A 22,998-nucleotide genomic window follows, 5' to 3' on the forward strand; every position below is an offset into this window, starting at 1 on the left:
AAACTTCCTCAGCATGTTCTTGAGCGTTTGATTGAATCTCTCTACGAGCCCATCCATTTGGGGATGGTAGGGAGTGGTCCTCAAGCCTTTAATGCCCAGCTGTTGGTGGAGTTGAACCATCAGTCGCGAGGTGAAGTTTGTCCCTTGGTCCGTCAGGATTTCATCTGGGATTCCTACACGAGAGAAGAGCTGAACAAGAGCACTGATTATTTTTGGAGTGGTTATGGAACGGAGTGGGAAGGCTTCTGGGAACCGGGTGGCATAGTCACAGATCACCAATATATACTTGTAACCTGCGCTACTCTTCTCCAAGGGTCCAACAATGTCCATTGCAATTCTCTTGAATGGGGTAGAGATAACTGGCAGTGAACATAGAGGAGCCCGGTCAGACCTACGAACAGCACTGGTTTTCTGGCACGTGGGGCATGATTTGCAGTATGTTTGTACATCAGTATACATGGAGGGCCAAAAGAAACGGGAGCCTAGCCTAAGATAGGTCTTATGTTGCCCTAGATGACCTGCCCATGTGCAAGGTTGAGAACAAGTGGTCTACAGGTAGATGGCCCCACCAACTTCCTGCTATCTGCCTCTGACCCAAGGTAGAGTATGTGGTTGTCTACCGTGTAAATCCCCCCACATGAAGATTGACTGTCCCCAGCTAAGGCCTTGTCAAACAAACATTTCAAGGTTGCGTCAGACTTCTGCAGTGTAGCAACATTTTGTGGAACATCCCATTGCACCTCTAACCCAGACACATCAGCAACAGGTACAGGGCTTCCCACATACTTCTCAAGACGCCGCTGGCGGCGTGACTTTCTGGGCCCTTTGGTTCCCCCCTAGCACAGACTATCACACAAGTCAGGCAGAGGTTGTAAACCAGCTTTGGCCTGGGCACGAGTGACAACTGAACATGACACCTGAACATCAGACTGGCAAACTGACTGCTCATATAGCTGACCCCCCACACTTCCCAACAGATCAGAGAGTACAGGCACATCCCTCCCCAAAATCATCTCAAAAGGTAGCTTCTCCATTACCCCAACTTTGAGGAGGTATTTCTGACCCTGAATCTCAACTGTGAGCTCAGCTGTGGGCTGCTGTGACTGGTCACCATGGACACATTGGATCAGTGTCTGATGACCATAATCAATGTCATTAACAGGTACATTACCTTTTCTGATCAACGACAGGGAACTGCCGGTGTCAATCATTGCAGTAAGACTTTTACCATTCACTTTTACAGGTACCAAGCCTGACCCTTCCCGAGTCTGTCTATTCTGAACACCATCCCCCTCTCTTGGAACATAACAGTAACCTGAGAGCTTGGATTTACGTAGCGGACACATTGAAGCTTTGTGCCCCTGCTGCCGGCAGTAAAAACAGGTCAGACCCCTCCCATCAGAGCGAACTGCATGATCCCTTACCTCCCTCCTCCCAGACACATAACCCCCAGAGTTACCTCCACCATCTCTGGCATCCCTGATGTCCCTTGTGTCTCTGAGACTCCTTGGAGCGGGTGCTGCAGGTCGTGGTGGGCCCCCTTTACGTGCATTAAGGTACTGCAGTGCAAACTTGGCCGCCATAAGCCCGTCCTTGGGCTCGTGCTCTCGGACCCAGGTTCGCATGTCGTGTGGTAGAACTTGTAGAAGTTGCTCGAGGATGATGACCTCACCGATTTCGTCTTGTGTCTTCTCCTCCGGTCGAACCCATCGTCGGTAGAGACCCTTGAGGCGGTGGTACGTCTCTGTCGGCGACTCACCCGATGGCGTCGATGCAGCTCTGAAGCGTTGACGGTAGGTCTCCAGTGATATGTCGAACTTCACCAGCATCGCTTCCTTCAAGCCCTTGTAGACGTTGGACAGCCCCTCATCCATTGCTGTGTAAGCCTCTAAGGCCTTGCCCGTGAGCAATGGGACAAGCCTGCAGGCCCACTCTACCTCCGGCCACTGCCACGTCTTAGCCATGCGCTCAAACCTCAGCAGGTAGTTTTCAATGTCCTCCCCCTGCTGGTATGAGGGCATCTTTGGCTCCTTCCTCAGGAATGCTGGAAGATGGACGTTAACACTGCTGGACTGGTCTCCTGGTGCTGGCCTCATTACTGCTTGGGGAGCCTGCTGTGGAGTTGAAGTCCCTGCTGCGTCGAGCCTTTGTCGTCCTGGTGTTGGCAGACCCAATATTGGGCTCTCACTGACGAGTTCCACTTGGTGAGGAGCTGTGAGGATAGATTGGCGTATGCCCCGGAACTCCTGCTTGAGTTCTTCGTCCCTCCTCTCAAGGCAGGTGAAAAGTTGCTGGAAAAGGGCTACCATGGTTGGGTGTGGTTCTGGTCCCCCAACTGCTCCTTCAGTCAGCTGGTCTTTTATGGCTGTATCTGCTGGTTCAACCGGTAGCTCACCCGGTTCTGGTTGTGTTTGGCCCCTTGGTCGGGCTCTTCGTTTTTCATACTTGACCTCTTCTTCACCAGACGATTCCATGGTATTCCACCCCGGTTCAACTTCAGGTACCTTTTCTGACAGTTGATGCTGCTGCTGAGAACGCAATCCTCTACGCATTCCTTTACCTCTCTTGTTGGAATTCACTGATTCGCGGTGCGCCATCCCACCGCTGCCACCATATGTCACGTAGAGTATGCCAGAAGGCTAAACTGGAAAACCTAACCTCTATCAAAATAAAAAGATGGCGGAGCCGCAAAAGTTTATTTACAAAGTGATTCCGGAACAAGAACAACAGTACTGCCATCAAACGTCTACCTTATGGGACAGCTTAAAACAATGCTGCCCCATCCACAGCTCACTAGGTTCCCAACCCACAGGCTGCTCGCTAGGTTCCCGGCCCACAGGCTCTCCAGGCGCTTGACCGACAGGCTCTCCACGAAGTCCTGGTCCCACAGGCTGCTCTCCAACAGGGTCGCTAGGTACTTGGCCCAAAACCTCGCTAGGTTCCTGGCCCACAGGCTGCTCTCCAACAGCTTCATAGCCCAAAGGCCCGCCAACAGGCTCGATAGGTTCCTGTCCAACAGTCTCTCCAACCGGATCCCGGCCCACAAACTGCTCGCTAGGTTCCCGGCCCACAGGCTCTACGCTAGGTTCCCGGCCCACAGGCTCTACGCTAGGTTTCCGGCCCACAGGCTTTATAACAAGCTCGCTAGTTTCTAGATCCAAAAGCCCGCCAAAAAACTTGCTAGGTTCCTGTCCAACAGTCTTTCCAACCAGATCCTGGCCCACAGGCTGCTCTCCAACAGGTTCATGGTTCACAGGCTCTTGGCCCATAGGCTGGCTAGGTTCCTGACCCAAAAGATCACCAAAAGGCTGCTGGCTAGATTCCTGGACCTGCCACCATATGTCACGTAGAGTATGCCAGAAGGCTAAACTGGAAAACCTAACCTCTATCAAAATAAAAAGATGGCGGAGCCGCAAAAGTTCTTCTGTGCAAAGGTGTTTATTTACAAAGTGATTCTGGAACAAGAACAACAGTACTGCCATCAAACGTCTACCTTATGGGACAGCTTAAAACAATGCTGCCCCATCCACAGCTCGATCCAAAATGCCTCTCTCATGAACTGAAATTGAGGCTCCTTTTGTAGGGCTAGCCCCTCCCCTCAGAACAATTAACACTAATTACTTAATTATCTAGTCAAACCTACATTTTCCATTAACTACACATACTAAAGGATATACATTGCAACACGTTTTTTAAACAATATCACAACATAACATTTACAACATTACATCACTACTGACAGTATGTTTCAATATTCCCATTTACATTAATGAGCCATTTGGGACAGGCACTATAAAGTCAGCCCAATTCCCTTAGCTCGGGTCCTTTTCCAGCATACCCGGAAGTTACCGAGATGGAGAGAGAGAGGAACAGAACAAACAACGCGCTCATCCACAACATTGATAAGTATAATAAATATTGTATATCTTAAATATGAACATTGACAAGTGTGAAATGTATGTACTAAGACAGAAGTTAATTTGTGTGTCGACCCACATTGGTAACTTATCTTATAACGGAGCAGGGAGGAGTGATGAATGTGTGCGTGCGTTAAAGAACCAAATGCTGCCCGCGGCCAGTGACGGACTTCTACGTCACAAAGGACAACAAAGTCAAGGTATTGGAGTGGCCATCACAAAGCCCTGACCTCAATCATATAGAAAATATGTGGGCAAAACTGAAAAAGCGTGTGCGAGCAAGGAGGCCTATAAACCTGACTCAGTTACACTAGCTCTGTCAGGAGGAATGGGCCAAAATTCACCCAATTTATTGTGGGAAGCTTGTGGAAGGCTACCCGAAACGTGTGACCCAAGTTACAGTTTAAAGGCAATGCTACCAAATACTAATTGAGCGTATGTAAACTTCTGACCCACTGGGAATGTGATGAAAGAAATAAAAGCTGAAATAAATCATTCTCTCTACTATTATTCTGACATTTCACATTCTTCAAATAAAGTGGTGATACTAACTGACCTAAGACAGGGAATTGTTACTAGGATTAAATGTCAGGAATTGTGAAAAACTGAGTTTAAATGTATTTGGCTAAGGTGTATGTAAACTTTCGACTTCAACTGTACCAAAGACAGTTCAATACCCCCAAATGTAAATCACATTGACATCTACTAAAGACAGTTCAAATCCAATCAAAGGACGTTGGGTTAACTTTGTGCATGCGTTTGAATTGCAAACTCTCAGCACTTCAGGCAGTGGGTTTGATATACAGAATGATGAGTAAAGATTTGGACACTATCCACATCAGACATCTTTTCCTAGACACACAACATTTCTAATACTTCCAACAATAAGAAACTGCAATGATCCTCCAACAGAATCCGTTAGCTTGTTTCCTATTAGCATACAAAAATCATTACACAGTTAACCTCAGCTGTGACATTAACAGAACCAGATATGAAACCGCCCGTTTGACTAAAGCATCATTACCAACTCAAAAACATTCATTACCATCACTTGCCCGGCTGCCTTTGCCTCTGAAAAACGCAGAAGAGAAGCTTGTGACATACCAGAGAACAGGTGTGGATGTAAAAGCAGCCCCACACTCGTAGAGACAGTCTGAAATGAATACCTGGATGTCAGTGTCTTTCACTGGCTCCAGAGGTTCAAAGGTCGTGGCAGCACTCAGGCTCTCCAGACGCTGGGAGATGTGGAATATGTCCAGGCCTCTGGAACCCAGGAGGATAGAGCTACAGGGAACAGAGGAAGAGTAGATTGTGTTTGTTTAGTATAGTATCCTCTAGAGCAGGTATTCCCAAACTGGGGTACGCCAAATAAAAATGGGATTTTTTTCACATTTTATTTTTAGTAATTCATTTTTTGTTGTTTTTTTTCTTCACATTTTCAAACAGTTCATTTATATTTTCCAACGGGGCTATAGATGTGGGTGAGGTTTTTTCTTTGCCTGAGTAGCCTCGTTTCACTGCCAAAAATAAAATTAAACCATCTAGATGTTCACAAAAATAACAACACTAAGTCAAATACAGGTAGCCTAGTCAAATAATTAACATCCAATCACATTGACCGTTACTCTCTCGAGGGAATTCCACTAACGGTCCGTGTGTAGCCAAACATAGCTGCTACTCATGTTTGTATCTGTACTGATGGTGCAAAAGCCATGACAGGGAGACATAGTGGAGTGGTAACGTGCGTACAAGCAGTTGCTCCCAACACCACATGGGTACACTGCAGCATCCACCAAGAGGCTCTTGCTGCCAAAGGAATGCCTGACAGCTTGAAAGACGTTTTGGACACTACAGTGAAAATGGTTAACTTTGTTAAAGCAAGGCCCTGGAACTCTCATGTATTTTCTGCACTATGCAATGATATGGGCAGAGACCATGTAACACTTTTACAACATACAGAAGTGCGATGGTTATCAAGGGGCAAAGTATTGACAGGTTTTTTAAATTGAGAGACGAGCTTAAAGTGTTCTTTAATTTTAACTTGTCTAACCGCTTGCATGATGACGAGTTTCTCACACGACTGGCATATCTGGGTGATGATTTTCCTCGCCTGAATTATCTGAATCTAGGATTACAGGGACTCCACAACTATATTCAGTGTGCGGGACAAAATTGAGGCTATGATTAAGAAGTTGGAGCTCCTCTCTGTCTGCATTAACAAAGACAACACACAGGTCTTTCCATCATTGTATGATTTTTTTTGTGTGCAAATGAACTCAAGCTTACGGACAATGTCAAATGTGATATAGGGAAGCACATGAGTGAGTTGGGTGAGCAATTACGCAGGTACTTTCCCAAAACGGATGACACAAACAACTGGATTCGTTATCCCTTTCATGCCTTGCCTCCAGTCCACTTACCGATACCTGAACTAGAGACACTCATCGAAATTGCAACAAGCGGTTCTGTGAAAATTGTATTTAATCAGAAGCCATTGTCAGATTTCTGGATAGGGCTGCTCTCAGAGTATCCTGCCTTGGCAAATTGCGCTGTTAAGTCACTGATGCCCTTTGCAACCACGTACCTATGTGAGAGTGGATTCTCGGCCCTCACTAGCATGAAAACTAAATACAGGCACAGACTGTGTGTGGAAAAGGATTTAAGACTGAGAGTCTCTCCAATACAACCCATCATTGCAGAGTTATGTGCATCCTTTCAAGCACACCCATCTCATTAACCTGTGGTGAGTTATTAACAATTTTTGATGAACAAATACGTTTTTATATGTAAGATGGCTAAATAAAATAGCTAAATTATTGATTATTATTACTTGTGCCCTGGTCCTAGAAGAGCTCTTTGTCACTTACCACGAGCCAGGTTGTGACAAATACTCAAACTCATTCTTATGTTTAATAAATGTATCGTATAGTGTGTGTGTGAGTGACAGGCTTACAATGATGGCAAAAAAACAAAATTTGAGAGTGAGCTGACTCTGGTGCTAGCTGGAGGTTGAATGTTTAAAGGGGTACAGGACTATAAAAAGTTTGGAAACCACTGCTCTAGAGGGCATGAGGAGCATGAAGTAAGTTCACTGCAATGCAGAACATAAGAGCTACACTGCGTTTCATATGCCAGTGAAATGTGGGGAGCAGCATTAACCTGCCATCATAAATACATTCTTAAAGACATCTCCCATAACAGAACAACTCCAATAAACTGGGTGTCCAAGAGTACAAATACTGATGAAACATATCTGTCCTCTATTTCACACGCAATAGTGACAAGATCACGTAATTGCAAGTAGTCCAAACGCAGTCAGATGTATTGTCATCTGAAAAATAACCAATTATAATGATGAGCTTTTGTGCAGATGACTTCAACATCTTACTACCATCAGCCTCATTCATTACAGGGGAAATAATGAGATATTACTAGAAAAGGGAACTGGCCTACACTTCACATGTGATATCAATGTGTGGGTCATCTCTAAAATAAAATAAATATCTGTGACTGACTGATACAGAAGAGAGAACATACGCTTTAACATCAGCAGCGTCTTGCGACGTTCGGGTTAAGGTACGGGAACGTAGCCGCTCTCCAGCCTGCTGGATCTCCTGAAGGTTCCTCTCAACATGGGGAAGCTCAGACACAGCCTCAGTCTCCGCTGCAAGCTGCTCCGCCTGCTGCAGGAGCTCTCCAAAGCCCTCCGCTTCCATGGCAACCACTAGAAGTTAAGGGACAGAATGGCTGGGTTAAAAACCAATGACTACTCTGGATTAAATTACATGCAGTCTTTATGGCTGTATCAGATTGAGTCACATGATAGTGTGTTACAGTGCAGTCGGAAAGTATTCAGACTCCTAGACTTTTTCCACATTATGTTACGTTACAGCCTTATTCTAAAATGGACTAAATAAAAAATGTTCCTAAAAAATCTACACACAATTCCCCATGATGACAAAGTGAAACCAGGTTTTTAGACATTTTTGCATATGTTTTCAAAATAAAAAACAGAAATACATTATTCACATAACTATTCAGCCCCTTTGCTATGAGACTAAAAATTGAGCTCAGGTGCATTGGTTTTACAGTGTTCATCCTTGAGATGTTTCTACAACTTGGAGTCCACCTGTGGTAAATTCAATTGATTGGACATGATTTGGAAAGGCACACACCTGTCTATATAAGGTCCCACAGTTGAAAGTGCATGTCAGAGCAAAAACCAAGCCATGAGGTCAAAGGAATTGTCCGTAGAGCTCCGAGACAGGACTGTGTCGAGGCACAGATCTGGGGAAGGGTAACAAAACATTTCCTGCAGCATTGAAGGTCCCCAAAAACAGTGGCTTCCATCATTCTTAAATGGAATAAGTTTGGAACCACCAAGACTCTTTCTAAAGCTTGCCCCCCCGGCCAAACTGAGCAATTGGGGGAGAAGGGCCTTGGTCAGGGAGGTGACCAAGAACCCAATGGTCACTCTGACAGAGCTCCAGATTTCCTCTGAGGAGGTGGGAGAACCTTTCAGAAGGACAACCATCTCTTCAGTACTTCACCAATCAAGCCTTTATGGTAAAGTGGCTAGACGGAAGCCACTCCTCAGTAAAAAGCACATGACAGCCTGCTTGTAGTTTGCCAAAAGGTACCTAAAGGACTCACAGACCATGAGAAACAAGATTCTCTGGTCTGATGAAACCATGATTGAACTCTTTGGCCTGAATGCCAAGCATCATGTCTGGAGGAAACCTAACACAATCACTACGATGAAGCATATTGGTGGCAGCATCATGCTGTGGGGATGTTTTTCAGCGCTAGGGACTGGGAGTCAGGATCGAGGGAAAGATGAATAGAGCAAAGTACAGAGATGAAAATCTGCTCCAGAGCGCTCAGGACCTCAGACTGGGGCGAAGGTTCACCTTCCAACAGGACAATGACCCTAAGCACACAGCCAAGACAACACAGGAGTGGCTTCGGGACAAGTCTCCGAATGTCCTTGAGTGCCCCAGCCAGAGCCCGGACTTGAACCCAATCTAAAATCTCTGGAGACACCTGAAAATAGCTGCACAGCAATGCTCCCCATCCAACCTGAGAGCTTGAGAGGATCTGCAGAGAAGAATGGGAGAAACTCCCCAAATACAGGTATGCTAAACCTGTAGCATCATACCCAAGAAGACTCGAGGCTGTACTTGCTGCCAAAGGTGCTTCGACAAAGTACTGAGTAAAGGTTATGTAAATAGAATATTTCATTTTTTTTATACATTTGCAAACATTTTTTAAAACCGGTTTTTGCTTTGTCGTTATGAGGTAGTGTGTGTAGATTGATTAAATATTTTTTTCCCCCATCAATTTGAGAATAAGGCTGTAACGTAACAAAATGTGGAAAGAATACTTTCCGAATGCACAGTACGTAATGTCAGTGCATGTATTGTTATTGTTGATTGGACGGTGGTTGCAGCAAATTTAGATACACAATTCATTGGTATATAAAGCCTGAGCCCTTGATCATGACTCTTAGTTCCATTACATTACACAAAAGATCGTGGACGAAGACGTGTTCTGTACGGGGGAGTTTTGTTAAGAGCCCCTACGCTCAAATCTGAACATTAACACGCGTCACTTGTGGTACAGTTTTGGAAGCATAAGGACCTTATCTGTCATATAACGAGAAATTATAAAAAATAAAAGTTAAATTGATATACCCCTTGATAGGTTAGTGTTCCCACACGGACAAATCTCCATGTTACAAGAGGTGATAATTAGCCATCTTGTATGCTCCGAACACCTCTGTGTAAGCGGAACTCAGGAAGTGTAGTTTCGTCAGATGGATGCTCCATAGCGGTATGGATTGGTGCAAAACTGCTACAGTAAGTGTATTTTTTTTATTTGAAGGATTCTTTCTCTCATTGATAAAAGGGCCATACGCAACAAAGCATCCTTCACTCATGCTGCCAAACATACCCTCGTAAAACTGACCATCCTATCGATCCTTGACTTAGGTGATGTCATTTATAAAATAGCCTCCAACACTCTACTCAGCAAATTGGATGTAGTCTATCACAGTGCCATCCGTTTTGTCACCAAAGCCCCATATACTACCCACCACTGCGACCTGTATGCTCTCGTTGGCTGGCCCTCGCTTCATATTCGTCACCAAACCCACTGGCTCCAGGTCATCTATAAGTCTTTGCTAGATAAAGCCCCGCCTTATCTCAGCTCACTGGTCACCATAGCAGCACCCACCCGTAGCACGCGCTCCAGCGGTATATTTCACTGGTCACCCCCAAAGCCTATTCCCCCTTTGGCTGCCGTTCCTTCCAGTTCTTTGCTGCCACTGCCTGGAACGAATTGCAAAAATCACTGAAGCTTGAGTTCTATATCTCCCTCACTAACTTTAAGCATCAGCTGTCAGAGCAGCTTACCGATCATTGCACCTGTACACAGCCCATCTGTAAATAGTCCACCCAACTACCTCATCCCCATATTGTTTTTATTTGCACCCCAGTATCTCTACTTGCACATTCATCTTCTGCACATCTATCACTCCAGTGTTCATGCTAAATTCTAATTATTTCGCCACTGTGGCCTATTTATTGCCTTACCTCCCTAATGTTACTACATTTGCAAACACTGCATATAGATTTTTCTATTGTGTTATTGATTGTACGTTTGTTTATCCCATGTGTAACTGTGTTGTTTGTGTCGCACTGCTTTGCTTTTATCTTGGCCAGGTCGCAGTTGTAAATGAGAACTTGCTCGCAACTGGCTGACCTGGTTAATTAAAAAAAAAAAATATATATATATATTTTTTTTTAAATGTTTCGAAAGCTGTATCGCAAGCGATGATTATTGGCGTTTTATAAACGATAAAACACAGCGTCGGGATTGTAGTTCACATGAGGTCGTCGTGGGCTAAGCTAATGGCTGAAAACTGTAGGAAGGCGGCAGAATGCCGCCTAGAGTTTGAGAGCTAAAACAGCCTGAAACTAATGCCTGCAAAATCATGTAAATGTTCCTTACAACACAGAATTTTGAATTAAATTACACTTGAACTTACTCTACCGCTTGTCTGTGCGGTTTGTCCTTCAGCTGCTTTGAATTTGAGACAAAATATCCACAGGAAATTATTGTTAATCCAACTTTTTAGAGCGCCTGTACCAGGGTTTCCATTGGGAAAATGTGGCCCTGGACAACGTGACCAGGAAGATTTTAATTTACTGGCCCCTTGAGAAATGTAAGCATATGCATTGTGTGCATAACCCATTAGGGCATCCATCCATGGTGCTCAGAATGACATGAATCACATTTTGACTATGGTAATAAATCTGCAACTCATGTAATGAAGCAGCCAATAACAGGTCATTTTCAAACATTTACCAAAATGCAATTCGCAGGAAAACACCATTCTAAACCTGCACACCTGATAGCGGTTTCATACGTGACAGAGATGAAAATCTGTTCGAAAGAGGGGGATTCTAAAGATGCAACAACCAGGATTGTGCCTTTGGGTTCTGGACAATGAAAGAAAGTTGATATGAGCACCAATAGAACAGGAGAGAAAGGGCATAATGGTGGGTCCAATAGGGAAGTAAATGGAAATGAATGTCAACATTATATAAGTTACTCCTGTCTATACGGAAATAAATAAAATATTTCAAAATACTTCACCAGAAAGCATGACTTAGCCACAGAGAAATCGAGGATCATTAACTTCTATAAAAAATGTATGTGGATTGTTTCAAATCACAAGCTCGTAGGCCTATGCTTATTTGGGAAGCCCGCAATTTGGGCAGGGCGCGTGGCAATAGGCCTAGCTGATTGAGTTGCGACTGTCAGTGAAAAGCCTCTAACATGTGTGAAGATGTGTCTTGAGTAAAATGTTGAGACAAGGGGAGGTGTGGCAAAATAGGTGAGTCTCTCTCCAGAATCGCTCAGCTGTCTCCCGCCAATTCTTGCACATTCATTGTTTCTCTGTCCTGATGTCGAGCGAGTTCTGATAATGTTGAGGGAGTGCACGCGCCTGAGCAAGCATAGAAGTACCTTGGCCTGCCGTGCAGAAATGCAGGAAAGTGTTAATTTTTAACATCTATTGTGAATGACAATATATTAAAACTAAAGTTTCTCACAACTATTTGAAAAACTTTCCAACAATCCACCTCTATAATAAACAATCCACGGTGTGACAGAACAATGGAAGTTATAGGCCTACTGCTGCATTGGCCTATACGCTATGAGTTCCTTGAGCTTATTTCTTTAGCCGCCAATGGATCAGTGTATCAATGTTTCCATATGGCAGAGGCTGGTGATCTCATATTAGTTGACTTTAACTTTTAGATTTTCATAATATGAAAAATGATTTTTATAATTAACCATGTGAAAATGATTGAGAAACAAAAACAATATGAAACTGTTCCACAAAAATATGCATATGAAAATCAACTGGCACGCAGAATGGTAGGATAAATTGTATGTCTCCCCAAACTTGAAACTCATGTACCACCTTTGAAGAATTGCCTCCAAGTTTCCATGGTAGGATTTTGCCTAAAGGCTACTTTGAAGCAAGGTAAGATGGCTCATAATATGAAAGAAAACATTCAGGTTTCAAAATACATAATGCCTCCAGCTCGCAATGTATAGTGGTGGGTGACACACTGATAGCTTGTTGCCTATGCACTTGAAAGTTGAATGGGATGTGCAGTTCAATTACCAGTTGAGAAATAAAAATGGCTATTTTACAAAACTGTTTAACGCACGATTGCATTTAGAGTTGTTGCGCAATCTCCTTTGCCAAGATAATCCATCCACCTGACAGGTGTAGCATATCAAGAAGCTGATTAAGAAATTTGTACAAACTTAACTACTCTGTCTTGGTTCAGAAGGTGGTGGATGACTTGAATAGATGGATAGATCTGACTCTCACATTATTTGGGAGAATTAGCTGTATTAAGACTAACGTTCTGCCTAAAATGATGTACCTATTTCAGTCTTTACCCATATCCCTACCCAATAGTTTCTTTAACTCCCTTAACAAGACCATAAGACAATTTGTATGGAACAGCAAAACCCCAAGGATGAGCCTGGACAAATTAACGTGGGATTATAGTCTAGGTCTCCGCCTACCAAATTTCAAGATGTATTACTGGGCAGCGCAAATTAGATTCAATTCATGACTATTTGAAACTGAACCAGCCCCTTCTTCGACTTAGATGGAAATGTTTGCTCTTAAATGTAGAGGTTGGGAGTAGAGGTCGACCGATTATGATTTTTCAAAGCCGATACCGATTATTGGAGGACCAAAAAAAGCTGATACCGATAAAAATACAAATAAAATTTATTCGATTTTTTATTTTATCGGTATCAGCTTTTTTAAACTTAATATAATACATAAAAAACATTTAGTCTCAAATAAATAATGAAACATGTTCAATTTGGTTTAAATAATGCAAAAACACAGTGTTGGAGAAGAAAGTAAAAGTGCAATGTGTGCCATGTAAAAGAGCTCAAGTTTAAGTGCCTTGCTCAGAACATGAGAACATATGAAAGCTGGTGGTTCCTTTTAACATGAGTCTTCAATATTCCCAGGTAAGAAGTTTTAGGTTGTAGTTATTATAGGAATTATAGGACTATTTCCTCTATACCATTTGTATTTCATATACCTTTGACTATTGGATGTTCTTATAAGCACCTTAGTATTGCCAGACTAATTTCGGGAGTTGATAGGCTTGAAGTCATAAACAGCGCTGTGCATCCCAGCATTGCTAAGAGCTGCTGTTTGAATGAACACTTACGAGCCTGCTGCTGCCTACCACCGCTCAGTCAGACTGCTCTATCAAATCATATACTTAATTATAATATAATAATCACACAGAAATACGAGCCTTAGGTCATTAATATGGTCAAATCCGGAAACTATCATTTCGAAAACAAAACGTTTATTCTTTCAGTGAAATACGGAACCGTTCCATATTTTATCGAACGGGTGGCAACCCTAAGTCTAAATATTACTGTAACATTGCACAACCTTCAATGTAATGTCATAGTTATGTAAAATTCTGGAAAATTAATTACGGCCTTTGTTAGGAATAAATGGCCTTTCAACAGCTCGCAACGAACCAGGTGGCCCAAACTGCTGCACATACCCTGACTCTGCTTGCACCAGTTAATATTGCCTAACATGAATTTCTTTTAACTACATATGCATGTTTAAAAATACATAATTGTGTATTGATTTTAAGAAAGGAATTGATGTTTATGGTTTGGTACATTATTGCAACGATTGTGCTTTTTTCGCAAATGCGCTTTTGTTAAATCATCAAGTTAAAGTAGGCTATGATTCGATGATAAATTAACAGGCACCACATTGATTATATGCAACGCAGAACAAGCTAGTTAACCTAGTAATATAATCAACCATGTGTAGTTCACTAGTGATTGTGAAGATTGATTGTTTTTTTAGAAGATAAGTTTAATGCTAGCTAGCAACTTACCTTGGCTCCTTGCAGCCACAAGGTCATTTTGATGCTGCACTCGCGTAACAGGTGGACAGCCTGCCACACAGTCTCCTCGTGGATTGCAATGTAATCGGCCATAGTCGCCGTCCAAAAAGGCCGATTACCGATTGTTATGAAAACTTGAATCGGCCCTAATTTAACGGCCATGCCGCTTAATCGGTTGACCTCTAGTTGGGGGTAATATTATGTACAAGTGGAACCCCAAGACTATATCAACACAAATTGACAATCCCTGTACCATCAATTTAGTAAGATCGTGGTATGAAATTCATAAGTTATTTGGTTTGAAACAAGACTTGTCACCCAAAACACCCCGGTGGCAAAACAGACTCCTGCTAATGATCTTGGATAGCAACATGTTTCAACAGTAGCATGAGATGGGAATAACGGATTTAGAACATTGTTATATAAATGGGGTACTTATGTGATTTGAGCAACTAAAAGAAATACCAGTTATCCAATAAATTTATTTTGTTATTTACAGTTAAGAAACTTTCTCAGATGACTTTACCAAACCTATCAAGAATAGAACAACTACTCCATGATAACAATGACACATATATATTTATATCCAGAGTGTACACATTGCTATTGCAACAATGCCCAAAACTAGATGTACATAGGTCGAGAGAGCGATGGGAATCCAATTTGAATACTACAATTGATGAGGGTCTATGGTCGGACTTATGCCAAGATAGTGTGTGAGCGACCATCAAATCTAGACTTATACATTTCAACTTCCTCTACCAACTCTGACACCTCAGAGGTTACATAGATATAACCCTGAAATATCAGAAATGTGTTTTAGATGTGGAAAAACAGAAGGCACTTTTTTTGCATTCTACTTGGCAGTGTACTAAATTACAAGCCTTCTGGCATGATGTTTGTGACACCCTGGCCTTTATTATGGAGGTCCCTTTCCCACTTGACCCTGAAATATGCATTCTGGGTAACTTCACAAATGTAATTTTGAGGAATAAATTCAAAATCAAATTTACAGAAAATCACCCTTGCAAGAAAATGTGCTGCATTGACATGAAAATCGGATTCCCCTCTCCCAATTACAAGATGGCTCTCTGAAATGAGTAGGTGTATTTCTATGGAGAAGATTACCTATGCTTTAAGAAATAAATTCAACCACTTTGCAACCCTTCCTGGACTATATGGAAACACTTCCATTGAGGTTGGTGGATGTGAGCTTGAAGATCAATGTAGCTATTGTCTCTCTGTAATGTACTGTTTGTATCTCTTGTAATTTGTCTTATTTAGTCATTAGTATTATTACTATTCCAATTTAACTCGTTATTTGTATTTTGCCATTGTTTTAATGTATTTTTTTGGGGGGGTGTTGATTTACCTTTTGTCGTAGTACTTACTCTAGCTGTGTTGTTTTGTTGTGGAATCATACAAATATATATATATATTTTTTTTAAGTGTATTTTGTTGCGTTCATTTCCAGTCAAACTATATAGCACAAGTCTCAAAGAAGTCGAACAAACGACACATTATTGTGGCTGCAGCAGAAATGTTTTGGGGACTCAAGGATTTTACATCGGAAGACTTGCAAGAGATACTGGCGGCGGAAAACCCGCCCTCCCAGGTTCCCCTGGAGTCTGTGTAGGATTCAGATCTGTTTTATTTATTTTTAACAGAAAAGTTGTTGGATTTATTTTTTGGTAGTTCAGTTTTTGGGGAACTCGTGTTTCCATCCCGCATAGTAGGTTGCGGGATGCACATTAAATTGTGGGGATCGCCAATATCATAGAAGATGATGATTTTGCACGTGCCAGAAATTTCTACTGCAGTACAGTGCTTGAAAAAGTCGGGTAAACAATACTTTCCTGTGGACATTTTGTCTCAAATTTCGACCATCTGAAGTACCAACACCACGGACAACCGGTAGAGTAAGTTCAAATGTAATTTTATTAAACATTCTGGCTTGTAAGTAACATTTACACGATTTTGCAGTCATTAGTTTCATGCTGTAAATACCAATTAATTGTGTATTACAGCAAAATGTAACCTGATTGTTCGGTTGAGCGTCGTGTGTATCTTTCGAAACGTACATTTTGTAAATAACATGTTAAATGTGTTGTCGAGGTGGACTGGTCAGTGTTTATTATTCTGCCATATCATGTGAAATATCATTTGTCTGTTTGGAGCCTTTTGCTCTGTTGTCCACAATGTCGGCGTAAATAACTTGACGTTGCTACTACATAGGTTTTCACCTAGTTGTGACTTTTCTGCGAACTACCTGCATCAAGATGTATGCAGCCACGCAATGACAGCTGAATCGAAACCAGCGCGCGCATGCCCCCTTGGCACGATGAGCAACTAGGCTAACTAGCGTGGAAAGCCTAGAATAACTGATTTTGATATGACTGCCCACAACAACATCGGGAGTCTGTGTATTAGACTCCCGATATTGTGTCCCAAAGCTAACAACACTAATACGAATTACACATTTAAGAATCAGTTCGTTTACAGGTACAAAGCAAGCTAGCACTTTAGCAAGCTAACTATAGCTAAGCTAGTGGCATGCAACGGCAGGTTCATAACTAGTTGTAACGCGTATTAGCTGGGTAACTTACATGAATCCTAGATAGCAAATTAGCCTTTCCCTTGTTCCACAAATAGTAGTTATGACAGTTGTTTTCACTCTTTTGCGCTTATCTCATTTGTTTTCCAGTCGCACATAAATTTTACCCCGGCACTTCTGAGGTCTAGCCTGATTGGATGAGGCCTCGTTTTATTCTTCTTCGATGAGGTTTAATAGCGGTTGTAATACCGCCACCTACTAGACTGGAGTATAAATCCCTTATACTTTGCTTGAAAGAACTACATGACAAATAAACAAATACCCTACGATCTAACAGTAAACTCACAAAAAAATATATTTAAAAAAACCCATCCCACTATTAATCTATTTAGTCCTACTTCAGGCCAACACCCTGCAACTCTGCAGGGTGTTGACTTAGGAAGCGTGCACACCAACTCTGACTTAGGAAGCGTGCACACCACCCACCGCTCCCGAGTATTTTACTCACTAATGTCCAATCTCTGGATAATAAAATTGATGAGCTCAAGGTGAGAGTTGCTTTTCAGAGAGACACCAGGGATTGTAACATACTCTGCTTCACGGAAACATGGCTCTCTCGAGATACACTGTCTGACTCTGTAAAGCCAGTTGGGTTCTCAGTACATCGCGCCAACAGGAACAAATATATCTCTGGGAAGAAGGGTGGAGGTATATGTTTTATGATGAACGACTTATGGTGTAACTAATAACATACAGAAACTTAAGTCCCTTCCCAGCGGATACCACAACGGCCCTCAAAGAATTTCACTGTACTTTATGCAAACCACATACAGTGGGGCAAAAAAGTATTTAGTCAGCCACCAATTGTGCAAGTTCTCCCACTTAAAAGAGGAGAGAGGCCTGTAATTTTCATCATAGGTACACTTCAACCATGACAGACAAAATGAGAAAAAAAAATCCACAAAATCACATTGTAGGATTTTTTATGAATTTATTTGCAAATTATGGTGGAAAATAAGTATTTGGTCACCTACAAACAAGCAAGATTTCTGGCTCTCACAGACCTGTAACTTCTTCTTTAAGAGGCTCCTCTGTCCTCCACTCGTTACCTGTATTAATGGAACCTGTTTGAACTTGTTATCAGTATAAAAGACACCTGTCCACAACCTCAAACAGTCACACTCCAAACTCCACTATGGCCAAGACCAAAGAGCTGTCAAAGGACACCAGAAACAAAATTGTAGACCTGCACCAGGCTGGGAAGACTGAATCTGCAATAGGTAAGCAGCTTGGTTTGAAGAAATCAACTGTGGGTGAAATTATTAGGAAATGGAAGACATACAAGACCACTGATAATTTCCCTCGATCTGGGGCTCCACGCAAGATCTCACCCCGTGGGGTCAAAATGATCACAAGAACGGTGAGCAAAAATCCCAGAACCACACGGGGGGACCTAGTGAATGACCTGCAGAGAGCTGGGACCAAAGTAAGGTGAATGCACCAATTTGTAAGTCGCTCTGGATAAGAGCGTCTGCTAAATGACTTAAATGTAAATGTAACAAAGCCTACCATCAGTAACACACTACGCCGCCAGGGACTCAAATCCTGCAGTGCTAGACGTGTCCCCCTGCTTAAGCCAGTACATGTCCAGGCCCGTCTGAAGTTTGCTAGAGAGCATTTGGATGATCCAGAAGAAGATTGGGAGAATGTCATATGGTCAGATGAAACCAAAATATAACTTTTTGGTAAAAACTCAACTCGTCGTGTTTGGAGGACAAAGAATGCTGAGTTGCATCCAAAGAACACCATACCTACTGTGAAGCATGGGGGTGGAAACATCATGCTTTGGGGCTGTTTTTCTGCAAAGGGACCAGGATGACTGATCCGTGTTAAGGACAGAATGAATGGGGCCACGTATCGTGAGATTTTGAGTGAAAACCTCCTTCCATCAGCAATGGCATTGAAGATGAAACGTGGCTGGGTCTTTCAGCATGACAATGATCCCAAACACACCGCCCGGGCAACGAAGGAGTGGCTTCGTAAGAAGCATTTCAAGGTCCTGGAGTGGCCTAGCCAGTCTCCAGATCTCAACCCCATAGAAAATCTTTGGAGGGAGTTGAAAGTCCGTGTTGCCCAGCAACAGCCCCAAAACATCACTGCTCTAGAGGAGATCTGCATGGAGGAATTGGCCAAAATACCAGCAACAGTGTTTGAAAACCTTGTGAAGACTTACAGAAAACATTTGACCTCTGTCATTGTCAACAAAGGGTATATAACAAAGTATTGAGATAAACTTTTGTTATTGACCAAATACTTATTTTCCACCATAATTTGCAAATAAATTCATTAAAAATCCTACAATGTGATTTTCTGGATTTTTTTTTCTTCTCATTTTGTCTGTCATAGTTGAAGTGTACCTATGATGAAAATTACAGGCCTCTCTCCTCTTTTAAGTGGGAGAACTTGCACAATTGGTGGCTGACTAAATACTTTTTTGCCCCACTGTATCATGAGGCTGCATTTATTGTAGCTGGGGATTTTAACAAAGCAAATTTGAGGAAAAGGCTCCCGAAATTCTATCAACATATTGATTGTTGTACTCGCGCTGCTAGAACCCTCGACCATTGCTATACCACCTTCCAGAATGCATATACGGCCCTCCATTCAGCAAATCGGACCACGATTCCATCTTGCTCCTCCCCTCCTATAGGCAGACACTCAAACAGGAAGCACCCGTGGTGAGGACTATTTCAACACTGGTCTGACCAATCGGAATCCATGCTTCAAGAATGTTTTGATCACGTGGACTGGGATATGTTCAGAGTAGCTTCAGAAAATAATATTGACACATATACCGATACTGTGAATGAGTTTATCAGGAAGTGCATAGGAGATGTTGTACCCACTGTGACATTTAAAACTTACTCCACCCAGAAACCGTGAATAGATGGGAGCATTCGCGCAAAACTGAAAGCACGAACCACCACATTTAACCAGGGCAAGAAGACTGGGGCGGCAGGTAGCCTAGTGGTTAGAGCGTTGGGCCAGTAACCGAAAGGTTGGTAGATCGAATCCTCGAGCTGACAAGGTAAAGATCTGTCGTTCTGCCCCTGAACAAGGCAGTTAACCCACTGTTCCTAGGCCGTCATTGTAAGTAAGAATTTGTTCTTAACTGACTTGCCTAGTTAAATAAAGGTTAGAAAATAAATATAAAATATGGAAGAATACAAACAGTATAGTTATTCCCTCCGCAAAGCAATCAAGCAGGCTAAACATCGGTATAGGGACAAAGTTGAGTCCCAGTTCAATGGCTCAGACACAAGACGTATGTGGCAGGGTCTACAGACAATCATGGATTATAAAAGGAAAACCAGCCATGTCGCGGACACCGTCTTGCTCACGGACAGGCTGAACACCTTCTTCGCTCGCTTTGAGGATAATACAGTGCCACCGACGCGGCCTGCTATCAAGGACTTCTCCGTGACCGACGTAAGACATTTAAGTGTGTTAACCCTCGCAAGGCTGCCAGCCCTGATGGTATCTCTAGCTGCGTCCTCAGAGCATGCGCAGGCTGGCTGGTGTGTTCACAGATATATTCAATCTCTCCCTATCCCAGTCTGTTGTCCCCACATGCTTCAAGATGGCCACCATTGTCCCTATACCTAAGAAAGCAAATGTAATTGAACTAAATGACTATCGCCCCATAGCACTCAACTCTATCATCATGAAGTGCTTTGAGAGACTAGTCAAGGATCATATTACCTCCACCTTACCTGCCACCCTAGACCCACTTCAATTTGCTTACCGCCCCAATAGATCCACAGACAATGCAATCGCCACCACACTGCCCTGTCCCATCTGAACAAGAGGGGGTTATGTAAGAATGCTGTTCATTGACTATAGCTCAGCATTCAACACCATAGTACCCTCCAAGCTCATCATCAAGCTCGAGACCCTGGGTCTGCACCCCGCCCTGTGCAACTGGGTCCTGGACTTCCTGACGGGTCTCCCCCAGGTGGTGAAGGTAGGAAACACCTCTTCGCTGATCCTCAACACTGGGGCCCCACAAGGGTGCGTGCTCAGCTCCTCCTGTACTCCCTGTTCCCCATGACTGTGTGGCCAAGGACGCTTACAACACAATCATCACGTTTGCAGACGACACAACAGTAGTAGGCTTGATTACCAACAACGATGAGACAGCCTACAGGGAGGAGGTGAGGGCTCTGGGAGTGTAGTGCCAGGAAAATAACCTCTCACTCAACATCAAGAAAACTAAAGAGATGATCATGGACTTCAGGAAACAGCAGAGGGAGCACCACCCTATCCACATCGATGGGACCGCAGTGGAGAAGGTGGAAGCTTCAAGTTCCTCGGCGTACACATCACTGACAAACTGAAATGGTCCACCCACACAGACCATGTGGTGAAGAAGGCTCAATCTCAGGAGTCTAAAGAAATTTGTCTTAACACCTAAAACCCTCAAACTTTTACAGATGCACAATTGAGAGCATCCTGTCAGGCTGTATCACTGCCTGGTAGGGCAACTGCACCGCCCATAACCACAAAGCTCTCCAGAGGGTGCTGCGGTCTGCCCAACGCATCACTGAGGGCAAACTTCCCACCCTCCAGGACACCTACAGCACCCGATGCCATAGGAAGGCCAAAAAGATCATCAAGGACATCAACCACCCGAGCCATTGCCTGTTCACCCCGCTATCATCCAGAAGGCGAGGTCAGTACAGGTGCATCAAAGCTGGGACCGAGAGAGTAAAAAACAGCTTCTTCCTCAAGGCCATCCGACTGCTAAACAGCCATCATTAGTACATCAGAGGCCTGTAGACAGATTAGGAATCACTGATCACTTTTAGAAATGGATCACTAGCCACTTTAATGTTCCGTATCTAGGATTACTCATCTCATATGTATAAACTGCACTCCACACTATTATACAGTATCTTAGTCACTTTTACATTGTGTTTACATATTGCATTACCCAATTCATATGTGTAACCTATGTAAAATGGCTAGCTAGTTAGCGGTGTGCGCGCTAATAGCGTTTCCATCGGTGACATCACTCGCTCTGAGACCTTGAAGTAGTTGTTCCCCTTGCTCTGCAAGGGCCGCGGCTTTTGTGGAGCGATTGGTAATGATGCTTCGTGGGTGTCAGTTGTGTGCAGAGGGTCCCTGGGTCGAGCCCAGGTAGGGGCGAGGAGAGGGAGGGAAGCTATGCTGTTACATATGTATATAGTGTATTCTATACTACACCACTGTAGTATATTAAACAGCCATCTCCAGCACATCAGAGGCTGCTGCCTATAGACATAGATTAGGAATCACTAGCCACTTTAAGTTAATTAAACACTAGGCACTTTAATAATGTCTCCTATCTTGCAATACTCATCTCATGTGTAAACTGTACTCTATACTATTCTATGGTATCTTAGTCACTTTACTTGTTTGTAAATATTGCATCACCCATCTCATATGTATATACTGTACTCTATACTATGCCATTGAGTCTTAGTCCAATGCCGCTCTGACATATACAGTGCTGTGAAAAAGTATTTGCCCCCTTCCTGATTTCTTTTTTTTTTGTGCACGTCACACTTAAATGTCTCAGATCAAACATTTTAATATTACACAAAGATAACCCAAGTAAACACAAAATGCAGTTAAGTGATAATTTTATTTATTAAGGGGAAACAGCTATCCGAACCATCATGGCCCTATGTGACAAAGTAATTTCCCCCCTTGTTAAATCATGAATTTACTGTGGTTAATCACAGTTTTTGGAAAGCTGAGTTCAATTTCCCTAGCCACACCCAGGCCTTATTACTGCCAGACCTGTTGAATCAAATAATCACTTAAATAGAACCTGTCTGACAAAGTGAAGTAGGCCAAAAGATCTCAAAAAGCAAGACATCATGCCGCAATCCAAAGAAATTCAGGAACAGATGAGAAGCAAATAATTGACATCTATCAGTCTGGAAAGGGTTACAAAGCCATTTCTAAAGCTTTGGGACTCCAGCGAACCACGGTG

At 42.9% G+C, this 22,998-nt stretch overlaps 1 protein-coding gene and 1 pseudogene across 2 annotated transcripts in view; one reads left to right on the plus strand and one right to left on the minus strand.

Moving 5' to 3' along the window:
- Positions 1 to 17,165, minus strand: part of LOC139539871 (nuclear pore complex protein Nup93) — a 43,653-nt gene extending 26,488 nt beyond the window's left edge. The window contains exons 1-3 of one of the 2 annotated variants that reach the window (XM_071343229.1): positions 17,011 to 17,165; positions 7,455 to 7,641; positions 5,084 to 5,201 (exon numbers count right to left, since the gene is read on the minus strand). In XM_071343229.1, the coding sequence (XP_071199330.1) occupies positions 5,084 to 5,201; positions 7,455 to 7,633 (297 nt within the window). In that variant the 5' untranslated portion in view covers positions 7,634 to 7,641; positions 17,011 to 17,165. Of the gene's footprint in view, positions 1 to 5,083; positions 5,202 to 7,454; positions 7,642 to 14,395; positions 14,536 to 17,010 lie in introns of those variants that run through there. The other variant, XM_071343230.1, reaches the window with a different exon arrangement.
- An 872-nt stretch (positions 17,166 to 18,037) lies between these two features.
- On the plus strand, positions 18,038 to 21,193 carry LOC139539309 (uncharacterized; annotated as a pseudogene).
- The last annotated feature ends 1,805 nt before the right edge of the window (positions 21,194 to 22,998 follow it).

Source organism: Salvelinus alpinus, chromosome 15, assembly GCF_045679555.1.
Source record: "Salvelinus alpinus chromosome 15, SLU_Salpinus.1, whole genome shotgun sequence".
NCBI classification, from domain to species: domain Eukaryota; kingdom Metazoa; phylum Chordata; class Actinopteri; order Salmoniformes; family Salmonidae; genus Salvelinus; species Salvelinus alpinus.